The following is an 18,590-nucleotide window of genomic DNA, read 5'->3' as shown; positions in this document are numbered from 1 at the left end:
GCTGTCATTTCAGGGCGATTGTCTTCAAGGTCAAGCCAGAAGGCTGCCACAACCCAACTCCAGGAGGAAAAAAAAAAAAAAGTGGACACCACATATTCAACCTTTCTGTTATTCTTACACGCCCTCATTCAAACACACAGCAAAACTCAAGTGAGTGATCATCCATTCAACACTAAAAAATACATAAATCAATCCTATTTCAAGGTTTACTTTCCTTTTCGCATTACTTTTAATCACATGTCACAGTCTTATTTTGGAGCTCTTTTTCTGCGTCACGCCACTTTGTTTCACTGTAGGCTGTAACCGCGTAGCTGCATTTCTGGAATGTGTAATGAAAAACAACACAAAAAAAAGAGACCTGTTTGTTTTCGCCAAAGAAATGCAATTCAAAATGGCTCAGCTTTACAGGTCAAAGCTGCAAGCGAAAGATGTTGTGAAATTTAAAATGAGAGACAATGACAGTTGATGCTTTGACTTGTGGCTTGGAGCGTGTTTCAGCAGTGCGTTTAGGAAGAATGTCAACACAACCCTTTCCAGAGCTCAGTGGAGCACAGCACCGCTGATGTGTCATCAGCCTTAAGTGAAGATGAGGCACACAACACTTGTGCCCCTGCAGGGCCCATTTTCTAAATATGTGAACTTTTGTTCATTGGCTGACCTCATATATTTGCTAATGAATTCCTCCACCCCAGCGAGTGTGCGTGTGCATGTGTGGAGACACACAGCATCTTTTATGAAAGCGTAAATGTAGTGTATCTTGTGTGTACAAGTGTTTACTTTAAAACACCTTTGACAGGAAACAGCAGGAAAAAGCAGAGGTGCGCTCACTAGCCCTGCAAGTTCAAAAGAAAGGGGGGGGGGAAAATCAATATCCAAGGGGAAATAATAAAAAGTACCAACAGTGGAAACAAAATGACAATGAACAACAGGCAGTGCCGTTTCACACAGGCTAGACCACCGACTGATATATAAAGGTTTGATTCTGTTTTCAATCTGATGATCAAAAGAGGGTTTTAATCCTTCTTAGTGTATGGTTTGATACCAAACCGAATAACACACACACACACACACAGAATGTGTGAGATGCATTTTCATCAAGCTTTTGTTATTTGTTTTTATCATTCAATGATTAGGAGTTTATTGCTTCTGAGAAGACTGACTGCTGGCTGCTGTATTTGTTACCTTAATTCAATCAGTTGCACCAGAGCCTAACGCTCTATCGATAAAAAGTTGTTTTGTTAATGTGACACATAAGTAGAAATGACATAATGAAAATAACTGACCGCTTTAAGTTTACATACAAACCACTTGAGATTTGTGGTCAAATAAAATAAACAGAAATTAAGCACTTTATTTGTTTGATTTATTCTTGGGAATAATGAGTTTTATGCTAGTACTAGCTCACCTTGGTACATTTAAAAGGTTGTCAATTTCCATTTGTTCGACTGAGGACAGAGAGGTTCATTGTGTTCTTTGTACATCTTGTCTCTCGTTTCCTCCGTGTCGTACACAGCAGAACAAGACAGATGTTAACAAGCCTGATGAAACGTGCCTAAGGGGAAAAGCCAAGAAGAGACCGGGACTACTCTGATGTTATTTGCAACCCCAATTCTAAAAAAGTTGGAATGATGTGTAAAATAAACACAGAATGTAATAATTTGCAAATCTCATGAACCCATATATCATTCACAACAAACACAGAAAGAATATGAAATTTTTAAGATAAGGAAATGTAGCTCATTTAAATTTGATAGTGGCAACATATCTCAAAAAAATTGATTACTATTATGTTTAATCCGCTTTTCTGTTAACAGCAGTTTGTAAACATCTGGGAACTTAGCAGACAAGTTTGCTGGACTGTTGGAGGACGAATGATATCCCATTCTTTTCGCTGCGCAGCAGTCCCGGGTCTTCTTTGTCATATTTTTCATTTCATGGTATGTCAAATCATTTCATTTGGGGAAAAGTCTGGACTGCATGCAAAGCAAGTTCGGCAATCATCTACAACAAAGCCGTTCTCTTGTAATAGTTGGACTATTCAGTTTAGCAACGTCTTGCTGAAATATGCAAGGACTTCCCTAAAAAAAGACGCAATTGTGATGGGAGTACATGCTGCTCTAAAACCTGTATAGAACTTTCAGCACTGATGGTGTCCTAACCAGATGTGCAAGTTGCCAGTTCGACAGGTACTAACACAGGCTTTTTAAGTGGTTGCTGATAACAACTCCTCTTTAGTCAAGGAAGATGTAACGATCATGTTTTCAAAAAAGAATTTCAATTCATTTGACATTTTAAGTAAGCTTTACATGATGGAGCTTTAACCAGCATTGGTGGATGGCACAGTGAATTCGCTCACAGACAGTGATTTCTGGAAGTGACCCTGAGCCCACGCAGTGATTTCCACGATCAGGCTGTTTTTAATGCAGTGCTGCCTGATGGCCTGAAGATCACAGGGCCCGACATCCCATATTGATTTTCGGCCTTGTCCCTTGTGCAGTGAGATTTTTCAGTTTCTCCTTATCCTTTGATGTTATTATGTACTGCAGAAGATGAGACATTCAAAGTCTTTGCAATTTTATATCAAGGAACATTATCTTGAAGTTGGCACAGTGTTTTGCAGACTGGTGATCCTCAGGCCCATCTATAGTACTAACTCTGCCTCTCTAAGATACTATTTTATAGCCTAACATGTTGCTGACCTGTTGCCAATTAACATAATGATCTGGAAAATGTTCCTCCAGCTGTTTCTTTTGAGCACAGTTTCCTTTTCCAGCTTTCAGTTGCCCCTTGTTCAAGACCTGGGTGTGTGTAGACATGTTTCTGTCACCAAACTCCAAATGAGCTAACATTTTTCATGAAGTAATAAAATGTCTCAGTTTAAACATCTGATATGTTTTCTATTTTCTATTGTAAATAAAATATCGGTTTATGAGACTTGCAAATCTTAGCTCCACCAAGGATTGAATGTTTTTGGTAGAATTTGTATTCATAGGCATCATTCTGCCTATAAATACGATAGCTCGAAAAGTTTTAAATATATTCTGATAAAACTTTGTAGAGGTGTAGAATGGGGTCACATAAACAATCCATGAAAATTTGGTTTACATCTGCCAAGGTCTTCAAGATCAACTCAATGATTTATTGGTTGAAAATTGATTAATAACCTTATAACTTAAACATTAAAAGAAATGTGGTGTGTACTGTCAACATATAAAAAGCACCATATAAAGATTTTAAATGTCATGCCACATTAAACCTCTAAACTCTTCTTTGAGTTCAATAGATTGATCTGAAGGTCAAAGTGATATTAATGCTATTTAAAACTAAAATTCTTATAATTATTCTGATGTAATATAATACACTAAAGTTATTCATATCCAATTATTTACAGATCAATGCCTATTAAACATTACTACTTCTACATAATATTTGTGTAATTAAAGTAAGCACCTGTCATCCCACCATGCAATTTTTGTCATGCAATTTTAAATAATTATTTGTTGACTAAATATATACAAATTACCTAATATAATGTAACATGAGAGGTGACGATAAATATAACATACATTGATTGCTGTCCAAGTTGAACTGTCAGACAGAAAGCACTGAGAAATGGGTCAAGGCTAGAACAGAGATAGAGGATGGTAAATAATATATTATCTTAGGAAGGCTTGTTTGTTTTTATGTGTCCTTTGTTAACTGCCCAGGGTTATAATTTAATCATAAATGGATGGAGAAAGAGAGAGACGAAAGCAGCTCAAGAAAAAGACTGTGTTAAGCAGGCCCTATTATATCCATTAGGAAAATAGCTCTGAAATCACACTGCACATTCTTTTCAGGTTCTTATATAGTACGAGAAAGCTTGGTTTTTATTACTGAAGTAAAAGAAACAGACGTAATTCTTCCTATTAGGACGATAATTAATGTGTAAATACTTACGCTATTGTGTACTCCACACACATGGAGAGATGCCAAACTGCCTTTCACTGTTCTTGTAACAGTGACAATAAAAAGCTATTCTATTCTATTCTATTCTATTCTATTCCATTCTATTCTAATAAATCTGACAAACCATTTGTTACGATTCATTAAGAGTTTGAATGAAAGCCAGAACAAAGCACAGGTGCTTTTCATTGACCTGACTGTGTTTCTGTTGCCAGACAACTGTTTGGCCATAGCAACTACGACTTCACTGAGACTGACAGGCTGCTAACAAGCCAAAAAATGATAATATGGATACGAATACAAATCTCATGGAAGTGTATTAAATAGTGGAGGTTTCATTTTTTTGTTACACTTAACGTGACTTTTAAACAAATGTATTTCATTTTTAAACATATTTTGTGTCTACACCACATTTTTTAGGTTGCCTGGAGTAGCCTTCATAATTTCCTGTAAATGTTTTAAATGTTAACAATGAAATCAATGTTTAAGATCTAATTTTAATAATGATACAAGTACTTTGGAAGCAGAGGGATTATATGTGAGGTGAAAGAAAAGGCAAGGAAATATTTCTTATACTGATGAGATGCAAGAAAAGTTGCTTTGGTCAGAAGAGAGACAAAGTGTGAATTTTAGCACTGGCAGTAATTGAAAGTACTGTGGAGCTGTGGTGCTGCCCATTGACAAGCGCCTGGCAGCAGAGCATCAAGGAGAGACTCCTGACAGGCTCTGAACAAATATCTCCCCAACAGTGCATAGCAGAAACAAAGGACTGCTGGTGTTTTGATGCTTTGCTGATACTGTTGCAGAAACTTCACAAAATGAAAGCTGACCAGGATGCAGACAGCCAAAAAACTAACTAAAACACTAAAAACCATGAAAACAAAGATTTAAGTCCATGAATGATTATACTCTTATTTCAATTGACAAGTAAACAGAGCTAAACATTTCCATTTTAGAGGATAAATGCCACTTTCCATTCCCAGTCAGTGACACGAAAACAGTGGCTTGTTTTTCCACGTCATATCATCTTGTTTTGCCTGGGGATGAAGGGACAACATTCAAAGGGAGATGAAGAGGTGGATACAGAGACGGGGTGTTTGATTTTCTCTGTTAAATTATACATTAACCAAAGTCTCTTAGACCAGACATTTCAAATAGACAAATGAGTCCAATATCCATAGCAATTACGGGGATGTTGTAGTGATTGTGTCTACAGCGATTCACTGTGTGCTCTGAGGGGAAACTAGTTAGTCACACTAAAAATCACACAGGTTTCAAATTAAAGCAAATGTACATGACAAAAATTTCCAGCCTCTTGTTCACACTGCAGCTACATAAAGAAAAATGAATAAAAATGAGCGTGCAGGTAATTTGGATTAAAAATGTTTTCTGGAAAAGATAACCAAAGCAATGAAGTGCCAGACATAAATGACTCAAAGAGCACAACAAGTGTGAAAACTGAACTAATCAAATAGTTACATACAAATTAAAAACAATCTGTTTCTAAACAGAATTATGATACATAAAATGGAATATATATTTTTTTTTATTCAGCTTGCACAATGTTTGTTTAAAACCTACGCAGGGAAGGGAACAGGCAGAAAGAAGTTTAAAACTTTCTGTCAGTGTACTCAGTGTTGATCATTTTGTCATTGTTTAGTTTCCATGCCTGTTTCCTGTTTTATTGTGTCAGGCATCTGTCTATGTGCATTAGCTTTAGTTCTACTTCCTCTGTTTCATTAGTTAGATTTATCCCAGCTGTGTTCTCACCTGTTTCCAGTCATCCCCATTATCCAGTCTATTTAAGCCCTCAGTTTCTCTCAGCCCTCTATCTCATCATTGTCTCCTGTCTAGTTCAGTCATTCATGTTAAGTTCATCCAGTCTTATAATAAACACTGTGCACTTTCTCGGTCTGTCTGCGAGTCCTGCGTTTGGGTCCTTTGTCTCCATTTTCCACACACCCGAATGTGACACTTTCTTAACAACCAGCTAAAAATGAGGGGTTCACACCCCACACCCCACACAAATTATAATTGGTTTAATAATTTCAGCTCAGTGTGAAAATCTATGTCTTGCTGTCAATTATGGTTCCATTACTTTTTCTCCTTTACTCTCACATTTCACTGTGTGTAAGCCCCTCCCACCACAGACTGGAGATGCACAAAAGAACTTTTAGCCAAAAATTGAGAATTCTTTACTCTAATGCCCACAAACGTAATGTCCTTGCAAGTGTGAAATCGACTAGGTTGATAGTTGTCAAGAAAAGCAAAGAACAAACACATACAGAGATTTCTTCCTTCATCTTTTGATAAAGGACCAAAATTCTAAAGATACAGTTCGCTGACTTTCCCACATAAAACAGGCAGTGTTGTCACAAGATTTAGAGGGACAGAGAAGCAGTTGGTAAGAGAGTAAAAAGGTAGCATAAGCCAGAGGTTCCCAAAGTGTGGGGCCCGCCCCCTAGGGGGGGCGCAGAGCCATTACAGGGGGGGGCGAGGTATGAAAAGAAAAAAAAAAAAAAAAGAGCGCTTGGACACTGTGGACAGGTTTTTGACGGGGCTCCCACATAAACGCAAAGCAGGAGATGAAGCATCGCCAAATATGTTTCCAAACCAACTTCCTTCCAAGCCAAAGACAGGAAAATATTGTAGCGGGCCAGGGCTGTTCGGGGTTTTGTTATTGACAGTTATGTTCTGTTGTCATGTTGCCGTGGCTACAGGTGACGCTCTCTCTGTGAGTGTGTGTTTCCGGGTGGGAGAGCGCCTTTTTGTTGTTGTTGTTGTTGCTGCGCCGAGGTGGGTGTTAGTGTGTGTGCTCTTCGCCCGAAGGCTAATAAACGGCTGTGCTCCCTGGCTAACACGGTGGGAAGCAAGACCGAACGAAACCTCTGTCTCCTCCTTGTCTGAGCTCGCCACATTGGTGTCAGAAGTGGGATAGCTCACCCTCGCCGGAATGGAGAGAGACACTCAGAGGCTGGAGCAAGCCGTCGAGGAGAGTATTCGCTGCTTGGGAAGTGGGCGATTGAAGAGAGAGCAAGCGAGTGGCCATGTAAGTCCCCCGACGGGTCTCGCTGGGACAGTGCTTCATGGGCTGCCTCTGTCGACCGACACGCCGGGCCCCCGACAGCGAGCAGTGATGCCTGCAACGCCAGCCAAGGTACCGAAATACAACGGGCTAACCCCGCTAGAGCCCTACCTCTCACAAGTACGGCTAGCCGCGAGGCATAATGGCTGGAGCGATGAAGAGGCTGCTACACACCTAGCGCTAGCATTGGAAGGAGATGCACTGCAGGTACTCCTTGACCTAACCCCGTCAGAGCAGCATGAGCTCCAGGCCCTCACCATAGCACTCGAGAGGCGATTTGGGCAGCGGCACTCCACTGATCAGAGCAGGGAGCAGCTGACCAACCGGAGCCGTAGGCTGGGGGAGAGCCTGGGCACCTTTGCAGCGGATGTGTTGCTGCATGCTCGTCGTGGCTACCCAGAGTTCCCAGCAGCAGCCCGTGAGGAGCTTAGCCTGCATGCTTTCCTGCGAGGACTTTTCCCAGAGCGACTACGCCAACACGTCCGCCTGGCCATGCCTCAGACTCTCCGTGAGGCGCTCCTGGAGGCTGAAAGGGCCGAGCTTGTGCTCACATCGCGACCTGACCAGCAGTTGCGCCCCCCAAACTACCCTCAAATCAGAGCCGCAGACTGTGACAGTGAGGGGGAGGTCGCGGGGATATGCCAGCCACAGCCCTCGGTGCCCTGGAGGCGTCCTCGTCGACCGACCGACTGCTGCTACCGGTGCGATGAGCCTGGCCACGTGGCGCGCGACTGCTTGGCGCCCGCCCCAAAGGCCAGAACTATGTGGCCTCAGGGGATGAGAGGGGAGCGGTACAGCGAGGGACCACCGCTCCAGTTTCCTGCCCCCTCCAAGAACGATGCACGGTGGCGGGCCTGGTCGGGCACCTCAAGGGACTCTACCTGAGCTGCTGTGTTGAGGACCAGCCCTGCCAGGCCCTGGTGGACACGGGGTCCACCATTTCCCTAATACGACCTGGTGTGTTTCCTGGAACATCCGGGCCGCTTGTGATGGGTTGGTCGCCCACCGACACCCAGCTGATGACAGTGACGGGGGAGAGAACTGACATGCGGGGGAAGAAACCGTTGCGGATCCGAGTGAAGAATCTGGAGCTGGTGCACGACTTCTGGCCTGCTGACATCCAAGACCAGTGCATCATCGTCCTTGATCTGCTGACCCGCTGGGGGCCTGCGTTGACACCGCTGAAGCTGGCTATCACTCTTGGTACAGAGACTCTGGCCTCCAGTGTGGTCAAAAGCAGGGAACCGGAGACTGCAGGCAGACGCGGCTGGTTCAGCACGCCATCGACACCGGCTCTGCTCAACCCATCTGTCTGCGCCCACGCCGGCTGCCCCTCGCGAAACGGCAGGGAGAGCGGGCCCAGGAGGCACGGGGCATGGCTACTGCTCAGGCCACAGCCGGTGGAGGGGGATGGCTCTCGTTGACCATGCAGCAGCTGAAGCAGGAGCAGGAGGCTGATGCGACGTTGGTTCAGGTGGGGGCCTGGCTGGAGGCAGCACGACGCCCAGGCTGGACAGGGGTGTCAGGACAGGGGCCCGAAGTGAAGGCCTACTACTCCCAGTACAACAATCTGGAGACCCACAACGGCCTCCTGTACCGGAAATGGTGGGCCCCCGAACAGGGCAAGGATCTCCCGCAGCTGTTCGTGCCTCGGTCGCTGCGGTCGCAGGTGCTCGAGCTTGTCCACGGCTCGGTGGGGGCCAGCCACTATGGGAATGCTAAAACTCTCCGCCGTCTCAGGGGACAGTTCTACTGGCCTGGTTGTCGACGGGATGTGGAACTTCATGTGCACTGCTGTGACACCTGTACGGCACGGAAGGGCCCCACTCAATGCCCCACTGCCCCCCTGCAGCAGCGTCGGGTGGGGGCCCTGATGGAGAGAGTGGGAGGAGACGTCCTAGGGCCTTTCCCCGTCCCCGAGGCAGGGAACCAGTGTGTGTTGGTGGCCAGGGACTGCTACAGGAGGCTGAGGGAGCGGCCGCGAGTGGTTCATGACTACACCCGCCAGGCCCAGGTCAGCGCCGGAGTACGACAGAAAAGAGCCTGCGACACCAGGTGCCGAGGGGGAGCTTTCGTGCCTGGCAACAAGGTTTGGGTGTACTGCCCGGTTCGCAAGAGAGGGGTGTCCCCCAGGCTGTGCGGTCACTGGCAAGGGCCGGCGGAAGTCGTGGGGCGGCTAACAGAAGTGGTGTACCGATCCGCATGCCGGGCTCAGGGCACGTGGCGGTGTTGCACCAGGACAGGCTCACCGCACCGCCCCGCCCGCCCGCTCCAGCAGCCGCCGGGCAGGGGATGCTGGTGGCACCCCAGGTTCTCATCCGAGTGACTCTTCCCCTGTTGGTCGAGATCGGCCTGCGCTACCGAAGGAAGACACATGGACATTTGCAGGACTTTGTGTGGGGTAATGGGGTTGTCGGGGACGACTGACCCCTTAGGTGGGGCTATGTAGCGGGCCAGGGCTGTTCGGGGTTTTGTTATTGACAGTTATGTTCTGTTGTCATGTTGCCGTGGTTACAGGTGACGCCTCTCTGCAGTGTGTGTTTCCGGGTGGGAGGCGCCTTTTTTTTTGTTGTTGTTGCTGCGCCGAGGTGGGTGTTAGTGTGTGTGCTCTTCGCCTGAAGGCTAATAAACGGCTGTGCTCCCTGGCTAACACGGCGGGAAGCAAGACCGAACGAAACCTCTGTCTCCTCCTTGTCTGAGCTCGCCACAATATGGTGAAGCATATCTTTCCTTTGGCTTCACCTGCACAAGTGCCAAGGTAGGTCTCCCCTGCAGAATTAGTTTCCCTGCGCCGGGGAGCACGCTGGGCTCTCAAATCACGGACAAACAGTATCCCACATTCTTGATTTTTAGTTCACAAACACTTCTTGTAATAACTAACTACTCCTGACATTTTGGACATGTTAGCTCTTTATGCAGTAAAGTTACAGCGGGATACAAATAATATCAGGCTGATCCTGCCGTAATTTGTTCCCCCTGTTCAAATCACGGACAAACAGTATCCCACAGCTGTTTATGTGTTTAAACCCATTTTGCACAGACAGACATTTTTTGAAAAATGTACTGACAGCAATGTTGAATATTATTACACAGGAAAAAAAACAACTACACGTAAAATAATTACACCGTGATGCCGCTGCCTTTCTAAATGCAGGGACAGTAACTGCGTGTGTATGTAAGCGTGTAAAACCTGAAGATAGTCAGATTAACAGTAACAGTATTTTGTCTCTATCTGCCATTCTGCAATTCATCTCATGTAAACAATAACGTGGCGCACAGCGTGACGTGAAAAGAGGCACATACCTTTGACCTTGCGCGACAAACTCTGTATTCCTCTTCCACACGTAAACGCAAAAAAGGAGTTTTAAATAATCTCCATTTTCGGTGAATCGCAACGCCGTTTACGTGTTGACGAAAAGCCCAAACGCATAGAAACAGCTGAGTTTTCAAAAATACCCGTGTAGGTGTGGACGTAGCGTAAAAGAGTTAGTAGTATATTTTATTACTACCTGTAATTTATTGTCGTTTACTTGTATTTGCTTAATTGTTTACTAAATGTTTGAGGTGTGAAATAAACCGCAATGGAGTTTGTAAACAAAATATGGGTGTGTGTGTTGGAGGATGTGTTTGTGTGTTAGGTGGTGGGGGGTGCGAACATTTTTCTTGTAAAAAAGGGGGGCCTGGCAAAAAAAGTTTGGGAACCACTGGCATAAGCTAATGAAATTAAACATGAATGCGAGTGACAAAGCGCTACATGTTAGCCTTTATAATGTTGAAATTGTGTGTCGTGTGGGATGGTGCTCTTTGGGATGTGTCTGATGGAATCTGCATGATGACAAGATAAAAGTCAACATACGAGACAGGAAGAGAGATACAAAGATTAGCTCTTCTAACAGCTTTAATTCCCACTGGGCTTAGTCCATGTAAGTGACTGTCCACAGGTTTTAGTAATGAGACTGACAGTGAGAATAATAATTGGCTATATAGTTCGATTTTCCCAGTCATGAGAAAGACAAACGATTCCCACAGAGGAATGTACATCGTGCAATTTTAATCCTCATAAGGAGCAAGAATTACCCTGCAATCATTTAATTTGTACTTACATGCATTGATACTGTCCTCTTGAGAATAAGACAAATACCATGGGAGTGTAATGATCCCAAGCAATTAAAGACTGTCAGTGTGATAAATATTATATTGTTGTTCTCAATTTTTCCATAAATTCATATGCACTAAATGATGTTTTGGACTGAAGGTGCCAAAAGCTGAAATGTGTTCTGATTGCAATATGGTGGCTTACACAATGAGGCAAATAACAATTATAGAGAACAGAATTTTTAAACTAAATTTGCTGGAAAAACACAACTCAGGAAATTAATTTGCATCCAGAATCTCAAAATAAATGCCATATTTAAAAAGAGAAATGTAAATATACACATGGGACAAAAAGGATATAAGAAAAAGCTTTAAAATGTATTTGAAATGGTAAAAAGGAGTGAAAGCTGCTAACCAAACTCAAATAAGAAATTGTAAGAAAAGCCACACACAATATACAGATGGCAACAGTTTACTTGGACTGCAGATTTATATTGCGAAGAGAAGTAATAAGGCAGACATTGAGAGGCCTGCATGTGCTTGTGTGATGGTTGTGACTCTGAATAAATGCAGAATGTGCAGAGTTTGGGTTGACGGGTGTGTGCAGACATGGGCGTGTGTGTTAACTGGTGGGCACTAAATTCCTGCATTGAAATGCCTCACCCCAGCCTGACCATAAACTTGCCATTGCTAATTAAGGCGTGACTTTCTTCTCTTCCTTTCCCCGCGACTCTTTCTCTCAATCATAGCATTTAATGACCAAAGCTTTCCTTCATTCTGTCACAGTGCTAGCAATAGATGTTTTCCATTAGGCGAGTGGAAAGGTTCTGTGTTTTACTGACAAAGATCCAGATGGTAATTAGGAAAGTTAATGAAACTGCTGCTCACTAAATCATCTGTCATATCGCACGTTCCGTTTAAAAAATCCATCACTCTAAAAAACATTTATCTGAAGGAAAACACCGAGGCAGGTACGCACAGATTGCAGTGGAAAGATTCACTCGAAATGTGGGTTGGTAATGTGTCTACTTACTCTAACAAGTTAACAGTCTCTTGAGATATTGTCCTGCTCTTCCTAAACACAAAGTTGTTTCCACCCCCTTGGGGAATGAATAGTGAATTCTGAACCTGTCTCTTCCTGTCTCTAATGCTGTTTATGTTCCACCTCCCTGCAGCTATTTTCCCTAAATCGTACACACAATGAAATGGAAGGATGCCAACACAGGCAAAACAAGGATTTTCTCTCTTATTTTCTAACCAAAATAGAACGTTCAGATTGTGCTTGTGTATTATTCACTATTTACTCCACTTCATTTCTTCAGAGGAATTGCTACTAGAGAAATAAATTCCCCAGAGGAAAGAGTCCACCTTTGGCCATACAATCGCCGCTTCCCACAGAACACAGGAGAAAGAGCTGTGAATCCACACTATCTGTTGTTTAACAAATGAGCGCCTGGGTTCCAGTGGATTTATGTGAGTCCTGGGCTTATGCTGTTCTAGGATGGTCACGGTAAATCTGCTATTTTTGTCAAGGTGTGAAATGTATTCCACTGTTAAATCACACACAGGGGCCTTCCTAAGACAGTGTACCACACATACGCACACACACACACACACACACACACACACACACACACACACACACACACACACACACACACACAAACACACACACCACACATTCCTGCACACAATCTCGAGCTCCTGCAGAACTTTTACGTCCTTCATTAAATTGTTTCTACTAGTAGAAACCCACATTGATGGCCTCGTGGGTAGCTGGCTAACAGGCAGAAAAAGAAAGAACAAGAAATGGAAAGAGAGAGATGGATTTCCGTGTGGCCTTGATTCATTAGTAGATACAGTCACATCACCTGTATGTGGATGACTGGCAAAGTGTGTTAAGAAAGAATACCATAGGATATAGAAATACTTCAGATAAGGGCTTTTAACACATACCGTTCATACATTCTTCTTAATTTTTCTTCACATTTCAGGTCAAATTTATTTCTCCTCATCTTTCATCTTACTTTCACTTTACATCATCTATATCTACCGTCTAATGCCTAATTCTATTACTGTTTTGTTCCCCTTCTTCTAATTTGCAGTAGGCTGATCTCCAAATAATGGTCAATACCATTATTTAAACTCCTCTAATACATGAAATCAAGAAAGAATTAACCTTACAGAGTCTCTATTGTCGTTGGTATGCTGTAGAGGTAACTACAACAAGAGGTAGCCACAAGATTCAGCAGATTAGCTTTAAATCATATACTATATGTGTTTTGAAGATTGTGTAATTAACATTTCATATAAAACAAAAAAATAAATAATTATGTGTAATGCCCTAGAGAACACTGTGAGAAACTAATAGGATTTTCTTTATAGCTCCTTGCAAATAGCTATGATATAGTTGCTTGGATAGGGTATTCTCTTTTTAATCTAGTATTAGTCTGTCTGCTGCTGGAGTTACCTCAACCTTTTGATCTAGGCCAGGTATGAGGATAACATATTGCCGATTCCTGCAGTCGCTGGGCATCAATGACAGTCAACCCTCTGGGGATTATTTGGTGCACTGCGAGGGTTAGCTAACTGTTGCAGGCATAAATGAAGGGCCATTAAAGTGTTTAACAGTCCACTTTTTTTTCATTTCCCATTGTCTTTAAAGCAGTGGATTAGTGTGGTATATTTACAGTTCACATGAGTTTGGACAAAGATGAAAAAAAAAAAATGACTGCAAAAATCAAATTAAAGCCAAGTGGAGAAACAGTTCTCCATCAGGCTATACCCCATTTAGGTTAGAACCCCTGGCAGCAACGCCACTGTGGCCTGCTTGCCACCATTGTCTGACACAAAATGACAGCACAGTGAGGAGATGCAACTCATGCTATCTAGACAACACCCCCGCCTGACTCCTGGGAATAGCAATTAATTACTCAAGTAATTTAAAGCAGCACCATGCTTGTCCTAAACAGCGGAATAATATGATGAAAAAGATCTGAAGAATGAACAAGCTTAAAATATCTCCACAATGCATACATAGCATTATACATTTGATGGATCCCTTTGCAGAGGCACGTTTCTTCAATTTACGAGTAGCAGTCAGTAGCCCAATAAAAAGGACAACACTGTATTTCTGCAGGTTTTACTGAAATATACTCCACTATTCTCACTGTCAACTCAGTGGCAGCATATTCATAACACACTCACATCAATGACCCAAAACATCCCACAGAACCTGTATAGTACTGTGACCTGCCAATAATGGATAACTTAACAAACTGCTTGTATGAAACTCAGGGAAAACATTGCCAGTAGACTGAAAAAAGGAGAGATTAGAGTACGATACTGTACTTTATGAGCACCATTTGGTAACATTGGTGTACTAGTGTTCGCCATTGCTAGCAAATGTGGTAATGATTAGCAAAATGGGAAGTGATTACCTTTTTTCTTTAAATAGAAACAAAAAATATGACAGGACAGTAAAGTATACAATCATGCAGAAAGTAACAAAACTGATTTATCAGAGGAAAGCAACCAGAGGCTACAGAAAGAGAAAGAAGCGCAAAAAAATAAAACAAATTGTTAACCTTGAGGGTAAAAAAAAACAACTTCTATTTAAGAAGAGTTCAACTCCAAGAGTACAGCTGCTGTTCTTCTTCTTATAATGGTCACCATGATGAAGATAACCTGAGGCTTATTAAAAGATTCATTCCATACACACACAGCAGTGATCTCTTTTTATCATCCGCCTTCCTACTCAAAGTACAAGCTCACATGAGGCGTATGGGCTCTCGTTTGAAACTTCATCTCGAAATTAAGCCTCACTCATCTCTTTGCTTCGCCTGAGGTGCAGAAAACCAGTGAGTGAGAAATGGTGCAGAGCAGAATCAAAGTGAAAGAAGCACAGAGTAAAGATGCAAAGAAAGGGAAAGCTGAAGAGTGATGACAGATGAAGGACGGGAAAGAGAACAGTTAGAGAGATTTTAAATGAGTGAAGGCTTTTTGCCTTTTAGGAAAAGCCAGTGCACCAACAAGCTGGGCATGTATTGGATAAAGTTGTAGTTAAAGTGGACAGATGAATACACTGAAAGACTAAGAAATGCAAAGTAATACACAGTAAAGGAGGTGAAGGTTAGCTTTCTCCTTCAAATATTTCCTTTCATTCTTTATCTATTCAGTCACTACTCTGACACTGTTAAACACAGGGTACAAGTTAAAACTAAATGGAAATTTTCCTGTCAAAGGGCAAGGTTTTCTCCAGACAGCTGAAGCAATTTTCATACACAGACAGTCAGACTGCTGAAGTCGAAATAATTGTGAGGAAAAAGATGTACTCAGAGAGGCAAAACCACAGAAGTGGGGTAGGTACACTTACCCCAACCTCTACATGATCCGAGCCCTTGTCATCCTGCTTGTGGAGAATCTCAAAGTAGTATCGTCTGGATGAGATCAGACTAGAGGGGAAACAAGGAAAGATCAATTATTAGATATTGAATATTATATATACATTATATATATATATATATATATATATATATATATAATATATAGGTTAATCTATCTAAAATATGCTGTCCTACAGACAAGAAGGCAAAAAATGGCAGTAAGCCACAATATAAAAATCCTCATGTCCTGAATAAATTACGATCGATGCTGTGCATTAGTTAATATTTTGCTCTTATGCAGGCTCCAGTATTTCTCTGAAACTCCTGGCTAGGCTAAGTAGAGGACCAATTTAAAGTTTTACTGTGTATATTTTTTCTTACAATGTGACAATGCAATATTTCAGTTTTCACTTCATGGATAACAGGCCTCCATCTGTTACTGCGTGGGAGACACCAAAGCACTGCTGAACACACCATTACCCCTCAAAACACACATGTACAGTAGTGTCATGATGCATATGTATCCATGCGTGGACTGCGGTAAGTATTTCCTCCTATGATTTCTGGCGTTATCTGCAGTCATCTCCACCATTTTTGTGTCGTCTGATTTGCTCAGATCTTTGTTTCTGTTTCCTGTGACTATTTTCTTTGATGTTTTCCCTTCCTTTTCTTCTGTCTCCCGTTTGTCTCCTAACACAAATACAAACTGATTTTCTTTGATGAAGTCTTTGTTTTGAATTGAAAATAGCCTGACAAAAGCAGGACGGATGTGATTTTAAAAAATAAAAAGGAAAGGCAAGCAAACAGAAATAATTTTGTTATATGTAATCCTTGACACTATACCCATGAGGAATCCTGATAAGGATGCACAGATACCTCCAGGAGGTAAGACAGGTTCTCAGAAGCCAGCTGAATGGCTGGAATAAGATCCAAGCCATCAATACATATGACCCACTGGTCAGCAGATACGCAATTGGAATATAAAAAAAAAATGGCCGCAGGAAGAGACAGATGCCACTGACATCAAGACACGAAAACTCCTCACAATGCACTGAGATCTCCACCTGAAGTCCAACACCCTGAGGCTCTATGAACAAGGGAAAGTGGGAGGGCGAGGATTAGTGAGTGTCAGAGCCACTATCCAGGATGAAATATGGATGCATCCATAAATACATCACGAAGATAGTCTCCTGAGATGAGCTGCTCCAAGAGTGTCTCAAGCAGCTGAAGACAGAACAGGAACAGGAAGAGGAATGGCTTTGTGGACAACCAAACTGCATGGGGTGTACCAATGACAGACAGAGGAAGTGACTGATATAAAGAAATCCTACCACTCGCTAGAAAAAGCCTGCCTAATGGACAGCACAGAGTATTTGATCATGCGAGTAGAAGAACAAACTAAGGATCAGATCCATGGAGGCTTCAGCAGCCATAGCCGACAGAACCCAGGTTGCAGATTGTGCAAAGGTACCCCGGAGATTATCCAACACATAGTAGCAGGGTGTAAGATGCAAACTGGGACAGTGTACAGGAATATCTGTACCTCATATGAACTAAAATCCCCAAGTGTACACTGACAGAAGTGGTTGAGAAGAACAGGGTTAAGATCCTATGGACTTGCAGCTCAACCAACCAGACATAGGACCAGAGGACTACACTTGTGATAGATGTGGCAATCTCTGCAGACTAAAGTGGTCCCAGTGGTAACAATAGCATTAGGAGCTATGACCACCCCCAAACTGGAATAGTGGCTCCAGCACAACATCAGAGGGCAAGTATTCAATGCATAGTATCCAACATCTCATCAGTGTATCAGTCTTTGTCCAGGTATCTGGACAAAGACTGATACACATATGTTTACTTTTGATCTAAACGTTGCCCTACTTTAGAGCTATAATCGAAACAACATGTCTTGGTTGAATTTAGGTGGAATTCAATTTTTCTCGCTGTGCCTAAAAAGGCAGCTCTTCAGCAATCAAATGGATCTGTCATCTTGTGCTTGCTAAGTGTATACTTAAGTACTAAGTGCCAAAAAAACCCATATATTTTACCATTCAAAACACCCCTTAACAGTTAGACTGTGTGTGTATGTTTTCATTTCTGATGTTGTTGACCGAGTTGAAAGAAAAGGACAAAAGCTGAAGGGGGATGGTCACGTGTCCCCCCCTCCCCATGCATAAATGCCGCTGCATCATCCGGCTGCCCAGCTTTCTGTAACCAATAAATCATTGCAGGTGCACGGGAGCAGTGACAGTGTGCTAAGGTCACTCTCTCATGAATAGGGAATATCTCTCTGTGCAGCTGCTAAAATGGCACTCAGAAAACTAAGTGCCACTTTCAGCTTTTGGAACCCTGCTTGCCCTCTCCCAAACGATTCAAACATCACCCCATTCATAATCCCGTAATTTATGCTGAGCTGTGATTAAAATCCAAAGACAAATCTTATTTTTAACTCACCGCTGTAAAAACACAGTGAAAAGACCCATCATGGTTAATGTTAGATGTGCAGCAGGATTGAGTAATTGAGACTCGAGAAGAGACCAGTAGGCAATAAACAGTGAAGGATATCACATGAAACTATTACAATCAGACACCAGTTTTAAAAAGGGGAATTTATTAGAGAAACTAATCTTGCTGTCCTAATTCTACCAAATTTCATTTTTGGTTAACACACGCCATCTTTTTTTCCCCTGACCAACCTGACTTACTAATCAATTTTTTTGACTTTTAGCATATCCACTTCACATCCGTGCCCAAACAACTTGAGATCATTTTAGAGAATATGATCCTATTTCCTGAACCTTCATTAGATTGTCTACTTAAGTCTATAATCTGACTCGATCTGGGGGATAATTTAATATCAGAGCTGAGAGGATGCATTCTGCCGCCACAATATTTCTGTGTTACATTGATTAAAGATATGAAGGACAATCACATTAAAATAAAAGCTGAATACAACATATGTCAACGTTTGACATGTCTTTCCTTTAGCTCCACTCTTACAGATGCAAGCCTATTCACGGCACACTTGTCCGGCACAAGTTTGCTTACCTTACTAGTTAAAAGAAGCCAGAAAAACC

The 18,590-nt window shown here is 42.5% G+C and overlaps 1 protein-coding gene across 1 annotated transcript in view; it reads right to left on the bottom strand.

Annotated features, from left to right (window-relative positions):
- b4galnt4a (beta-1,4-N-acetyl-galactosaminyl transferase 4a) overlaps positions 1-18,590 on the bottom strand; it is a 127,474-nt gene that overhangs the window by 11,750 nt on the left and 97,134 nt on the right. Inside the window, exon 9 of the mRNA XM_039615903.1 lies at positions 15,501-15,579. Within this exon, the coding sequence (XP_039471837.1) occupies positions 15,501-15,579 (79 nt within the window). The remainder of the gene's footprint in view (positions 1-15,500; positions 15,580-18,590) is intronic.

Source organism: Oreochromis aureus, linkage group 7 (genome assembly GCF_013358895.1).
Source record: "Oreochromis aureus strain Israel breed Guangdong linkage group 7, ZZ_aureus, whole genome shotgun sequence".
Lineage (NCBI taxonomy): Eukaryota > Metazoa > Chordata > Actinopteri > Cichliformes > Cichlidae > Oreochromis > Oreochromis aureus.
Note: the sequence above shows the minus strand (reverse complement) of the source record. Positions and strands in the feature narration are given on the sequence as shown.